Source organism: Cystoisospora suis (assembly GCF_002600585.1).
Source record: "Cystoisospora suis strain Wien I chromosome Unknown contig_10006, whole genome shotgun sequence".
In the NCBI taxonomy this organism is placed as follows: Eukaryota; Apicomplexa; class Conoidasida; order Eucoccidiorida; family Sarcocystidae; genus Cystoisospora; species Cystoisospora suis.
The window spans coordinates 1-6,401 of NW_027162780.1; the positions used below are offsets into that span (position 1 = coordinate 1).

The window sequence follows — 6,401 nt, forward strand, 5'->3', positions numbered from 1 at the left end:
AAGAAAGAAAGAAAGAAGAGATGGAGCAACTCCTCGTACAAGAGAGTCCTTCGGGAAGCGAAAGGCACGAAGGCCACAAGCAGGACGCAGCGACGAGAAGAGCAGAGAACGAGATAGAAGGGAAACTTCGCTCTAAAGTATGAACCGCATTGGGTGACTCCACGGGAGGAGAACAATGAATCGAGTCTCCTGTGCTCTTGCTGCGCATGCACACAGGGTACTCTTTTCTTTAAACGATGCGAACCACCCGCTTCATCCTCCCCGGGATCGGGGCCCTCCAAAGCTTGAGAAGGAAGTTCTCTCTCTCCAATGTTCCTCCTTGGCCGGATTGCCAAGCTTTTCCTTTGCTTTGTATTTTTCTCTGTCTGTCCTGTTTTCAAGGCCTCAGTGTTCTCCGCGGCGGGACCCCTTACGCATCAACCGTACTTCTGGTTGACGGAGTGGTGAGCTGCGAGGGCGCATCTGCTGTCGTGTCTTTCCATGAAATGCTTGAGGGCTTTTTCAGTACCACTCCTCACAACTTCGGCCCATCAGCGGTACTCTCCCGCTGTGCAGCGATCTGCGGTACCCTGTTGAACTTCTTCTTGCACGAGCGCGTGTTCACTAAAGGTCGCGAGCGTTTCTTGCCGTGTCACAAGACTCGCCGCATGTGGTCTACTCTTTTTACTATGATTTTTCTTACAATCTTGCTGTATTTCTTCAGTGCAACCTCGAGCATTCCAGTTGAGGGGGTTTTTCTTTGGAACTTTCACTCATTTGCCAGGGTATCTGTACTCCCCCTTCTGTGGCACTTCTCTGCTGCAGGACGGGTGACGTACCTGTGGATTCCTCTCTAGCTTGTACTAGACAGAGCTCTCCGACTGAAAGTTTACTTTCAACGGACGTCACCGTTTCTACCAGAAGACAGAACTTCTGTTGCGCGGATTTTTACTTTTCTGGGTGGAGCGTCTGTTGAGAAAGTTTTCGCGGTGCTGGGGTGGCTGCAGAAGCATGTTTCTTGGTTTTTCTCTAACGCCTCTCAGCTGCTTACGCGTTCTCGAATTCGCTACCCATGGTAGCTAGTTGCGTGCGGAAGGTCTCTCTCTTTCACTCTTTCTTGGTGCTTCGTTTCTCCCCTAGTATTGCCGTGTCTTCAGAAGGAACGCTGATAAGAATGGTTGCTCGACTCGTTTCTTGTGTGTTTCTCCGGGGGGACACCAAGGCTTTTAGCAAGATACTGTGGCAAGTCGGGTTTCCATTCCGAAGCTTCCTCTTGCCTTGAAGTAACTTCTGCGTTTGCTAGCGTTAGTAGGCTTCTAATTCTCTATCAAAGAAGGAGCCGGTCGCGCTGCGATCCGGTCTATGGAAAATGGAAGGAATACACACAGACCCTCCGGTGGAGGTGCTCTGCCGCTCGCACCCTACCTCTTCTGGTGTGCTTCCTGTGCCTGTGGACTATCAACAGCTTTGTAAGCAAGAAGAAGAAGCAAGAAGCTCCCTCCAAGCTTTAGAGACAGAGTTATCTTCGCTCAAGATTCAGAAGCATCTTCTGGAGGAAGAATTTCTACGTCATCACGACCTCCGTGTACATGCATCTTTTCTAGCTTCCCGTGCTGCTGAGGCTGCGGCGGGACAGAACTTCTCTTCCCGGGGGGAATCCTGGGCGCATGCAAGAACTGTTCAAGACAAGAATGCTGCAATAGAGAAGGAGTTGAGGGAGTCTATTGCGGCTATGGCCGCAGCAGAAGAGGAATTGAACCATGCCATCAATCTCACACGTCAAACTTTATTGGAGCTGAGACGTACTCGCCTGCTGCAAAAGGTAGAACTCACCGCAGGAGGGTTGGACGGCGGGTACAGTGTTGAAGGGAGAGAAAACGAGAATCAGGAAGATAAGTCTGTGGAAGCTGTCAGTGATCCGGAATTAGATACAGACTGTTTCGAAGTAAAACATCTCCTCACGGACGATGTTGTAGCCATAGGTGACAAAACAGATTCCGTGTTGACTGGCAGGGAGAATCCACAAGAAGTTGTGGTATTATCAGATGATGAGGACGATGAAGCTGAGGATATCTCGTCTGATATACGCTGTCTGGAGAATGACCTTGCGGAAAATGAGATCACGCATACAGGTGAAGGAGGAGGAGAAGACGCAAAATGGCGCATTTCGAGGAAAGGAAGAGAGCGAGCTGTACGCTGTTTTTTTCCTGTTGTCGACTCTTCCGGAGCAGTCCAGTGGAAACTAGGATTGGTCCGTGCTCTGTTGTGCTGCGACAGCAGCGGAGGTAGACCTCTCACCGGTCACCGCGCGAGAGCAGGCGACAGCCGCGAGAAACAAGAGAGGAGAAGTAGAAGCCGAAGTAGGATGGAAGGTCACAGTTGGGAGACAGCAGAAACCGAAGAGCACCCGGGCAGTTCTCTAGACAACGAGGTAGCTACCAGGGATGAAAACAGGGAGGATCTGAACGTTTGTGATGGCACGGAGGTGGGTAGCCATGGCATGATGGGAAAAGCAGGTGTCACAAAGCCATACTTCCGGGTGTTAGTAACGGAGGCTTGTCCTACGAGTCAAAAGGATGTCCCTTGTCGACGCGTGCTGGAGGGCACAAAATCGCACGCGGAAAACTTCCACTTTTTCTGTTACAAGGACTACTGTACTAGTTCAGGGGGAAGCAGCGCCCCACAGTGGTCCTGTCTCAGTCCGACCGTGGTAGAAGCGCTAGATGCGGCCTCGAAAGCGGGATTGGAGGTAGGGGGCAATGTGGAGACTGTAGCACTCGCATTGTATAGGAAAGGACTTGTCGGCGTTCAGCAGACAGAAGTAGGATCAGCAGTGAATGGACAACAAAATTCTCTGTGTGGTAGTGAAGCGGAGGCGCACGAGAAATTTGAACCAGAAGGAAAGAGAAATGATGGGAAAGGCCGCGTCGTGAGTACTCCATGGGGGTCGTCACCATTTGTAGCTAGCGCCACTGCAGTGGAAGATGCTGCAGGATGTCCGTATAAGTGTCGATGTCGATACTCACACGGGATGTGGCTGCGTGCTTGTGACGTCTGTGTGGTCAACTGGGATTCTGCTCGCGCTCTCCAAGCCATGCTGGAGGCCGCCTCCAACCCCACGTCCTCTCGTAGCAGCTGGGCTAGTCTTAATGGAGGAAGGGAGAAGGCCGGAGGAGTGGCTGTTTCTCCTCCCTTTGTCCGCGGGAAACCGGTATGGTTGCGAGAGAATGGTTCATCAGTGTGGTTGCCAGGACGGCTTCTCCAAGCTATTAGAAAACAAAGAGGCACAGCAGGTGGACAGGAATCAGACAAGGTGATGGGGGATTTCCTAAACCAAATGGAGCAGGCTGGGGAAGGCGATGAAATGATGAGGAAGGAACGTAACCCGGACAGAGACAACTGTAGGGACCTCTGCATGAGAAGCGGATATGGCGGAGAAAGGACTCAATCGGACAATCGAGATGACCAGAAAGGAAACAATGCCAAGTCTAGAGGTCACAGGATTTGGTCAACGTATGCTCGTGTAGCAGTTGAAGACGCGCGGACAGAGGGGCGGAAGCGTATTGTCACGTGCCGAGCAGAACAAGTATGTCCCCGAGTAGTTGTGACTGCGAATGAGCCTAAGGAGATAGAGGAGAAACGCCAAGTGCCAAAGGAGCATTCGGAACAAGTTGATGGAAACAAGGACGAGACCGTCAAGGAAACAAAATGCGAACTAGAGCTCAGCGACGATGTCATCAGTATTGCCAGTGATACCGAACCTGAGGAGGAAACCTCAGGAGAACCCGATGAAGACACCGAAGGAGACATTCCCTGGGAGAAGTTGCGTCGTTTAGGTTCGATGCTTGGGGTTGATGCAACGGAGCTTCGCGATACGCTTTCAACTTCTGTCAGGCCAAGATGGCAGAGCAAGCGGAAGACGACTCCGTCTACTACGCCGTCTCCAAGCACGCCTGGAGGAATTTCTTGTCCTTTGAGCAGTAGCGCACACTTCGGCTGTTGGATGTTATACACTAGTGGTATGGGTCTCCGAGTGATGCAGAAGTGGGGGTACCGACCTGGTGAGTGTCTTGGTAAAAGGCACAGACTTCAACGACAGCAAAAGACTGTAGACGCAGATGGCGGAGGAGAAGCCACCACTCAGAGTAGCACGTCCCCAACGACGGTCTCGGGAGGTGGTTCTTGTCATCCTACCGAAGAAAGCTCGGATGAAGAAGGACAGATGAAAGAAGAACGAGAGCGAGGTGAGCAGGTTTTTAGTCGAGACCAGGGAGTGGAGGAGGAGAAAAAGGAGAGGAACGCCCAGGAAAAGGACAACGATCAACCTCTCCCGGCTCTAATCAACCCTCTTGGCATTAGGTCAGTATGACTACGACGAGGTACTTCTTCCCTTTAGTTGGCTGATAGGACAGGAACTTGTTCCTTTACTTGATAGAGAGAGCGTGCCGGAGGGTTCAGGGGACCCTAAACCCTTCTATCCTGTTTTTCTATCACGTTTGGTCTTGCCTCCCTCAGCTTCGTGATGTCGCTCGCTGCATTCCTCTTCTGATGCCAAAACAACTCACTTAGCGTAGATTCTCGGTCATGAAGCTATGTGGGACTTAGACCCTAAGATATTGCCCGTGGCTCCAGTAACTACACAAACACACGCAGGTCGATTGTTTGTTTCTTTGCGTTTTGTGTACTTCAATATACCACTGCACGCGAGAGAGGAGGGCACGGATACGCAGAGGAAGACGCCTATAGAGATGTCATCTGCAAGCATAGCCTGGTTGTGCCCGTTCTGCATTTTTTCAGGATTCTTCCGCCGCGTCTGGCACTTGATTTCATCAGTGACCCCGAGGCGTGGCCTTGTTCTTCGAGGAAGAGGCGCAGGCAACAGACTGCCAATCGGCCGGCTCCGCCTGCTTGTCCGCTTCCGAGCCCAAGTCAAGAAGGCATGTGGAACTATGCCGAGGGCGCACTTCTGCCGTCGTTCGGAGGAGTGGATGGTGTAAAGACTGCTGCCCGAAAAGCACAAGTCGAGAACGATGGAGCTTTCAATTTGATCAACAACATTTACGCCGGCAATCGTGGCACGGAAGCCTTGGGATTGTATGAGGGAATGGAGAGGAACGAAAAGGAGAGAACGCACAGAAAAAGAAGATGGAAAAACGATGAAGGCGGTGAGGTTGGAAGGTGCTCGGCGAGTAGAAAGACACATCAGGTCTCTGGGGGAGGAGAGAGAAAGGATGTAGAGGTAATTGAAGACGAGGACTGGCTGGAGGAGGTTTGCGGGAGAGGAGAGAGAGATCTTGCGGAGGAAAGAAGGAGAACGGCGGAAAGTGAACACCGGGAGAAACTGCAGGCACTTAGGAGGAATAAGACTCTGGGAGAGACCGCACTGCGAAGACAGTTATTCCAGGTTCAGCAGCAGCAGCGGTCATTAAAGAAAGAGGTAGACGTTGTTTCGGCTAATAGGCAGAGACACGTGGAGGGAGAGAGTGGAATTGGAGCCTTCGCGTCCTACTATGGTGACCTTCAAGCAGCTAAACTGGAGCAGCTTAGACGGATGAAAGAGGAGGAAACCGTCTTACTCAACCTCATCGAGGACAAAGCAAAAGAAAAGAAACTCAAGGTTTTCTGAAGAGAAAATTTCTCCTTCATGGCGGAAAAGAGAGACCACAAGCGTGCGGCCCGGACGTAGAACTGCGAGCAGGGAGAAAGGACAATACAAGGAGACAGCCGCAGCTGTGGGCGCACACCAGTAGGGTGAAGCATATGCCATAAAGCAGGTACGGTTGTCTGCGGCCAGTTCTTTCCCGGAGAACGGTGACGTAGAATCCACATCTTCAAGAAAAAGCGTTGGTTATCGTTGAGTGTAGCCTTTCTTACCGTGCATGTCTCAAGGATAAACATGCATGCACCTGCTCGAAAATGGATTTCCTTTGAGATTTGTTGAGGACTTACCGCTCCATGGTAGTTCTTCGCATCGGCACACCTTGAAAGGGGGACCATCTACGAACAAACCAGCGCATGTTATTTTTATCCTTTAGACATGGGTGCTAACAAAGGATAATGCAGCGATCCCGACGGTACGCCCAACTGGATACTTCTCTCCATTCAAGCGCGATTGTGACTTTAAAGCCAGGTTTTAAAGGACTGAAAGCTCCAGGTCTGTCGTTTGCGGTAAAGCGCCTGGGTTAGACTGGATTCCAAAGAAGTCGAGGGGCAAGTAGATGACTTAGTTGTCAGAAGCTCGTATACATCATGCACATAGAATAGCCAGCTAGAGAGCTGGCTGTATATGGGGGTCTTCTGATTCGCGACGTCTTGGGAAAAACTTCTTGAATTCTCACGAAGTGATATGTAATGTGAATCCTTGTATATTGTCAGTTGTTTATGTGCGTGTTTTTTTTTCGCTGTTTCCGCAGGGGGGGGGG

At 51.1% G+C, this 6,401-nt stretch overlaps 1 protein-coding gene across 1 annotated transcript; it reads left to right on the forward strand.

Moving 5' to 3' along the window:
- The first annotated feature begins 372 nt into the window (after positions 1–372).
- CSUI_011179 (uncharacterized protein) lies at positions 373–6,392 on the forward strand. The gene is made up of 2 exons (XM_068071280.1): positions 373–4,338; positions 4,777–6,392. The coding sequence occupies exons 1-2, from the start codon at positions 1,349–1,351 to the stop codon at positions 5,603–5,605; spliced, it is 3,819 nt and encodes a 1,272-aa protein (XP_067916744.1). The 5' UTR covers positions 373–1,348; the 3' UTR covers positions 5,606–6,392.
- The last annotated feature ends 9 nt before the right edge of the window (positions 6,393–6,401 follow it).

Coding starts and splice junctions, on each gene's coding strand:
- CSUI_011179 (XM_068071280.1), top strand. CDS start 1,349: ATGGAAGGAATACACACAGACCCTCCGGTGGAGGTGCTCTGCCGCTCG. Junction 4,339..4,776: donor ATCAACCCTCTTGGCATTAG/GTCAGTATGACT, acceptor GCATTTTTTCAG/GATTCTTCCGCCGCGTCTGG.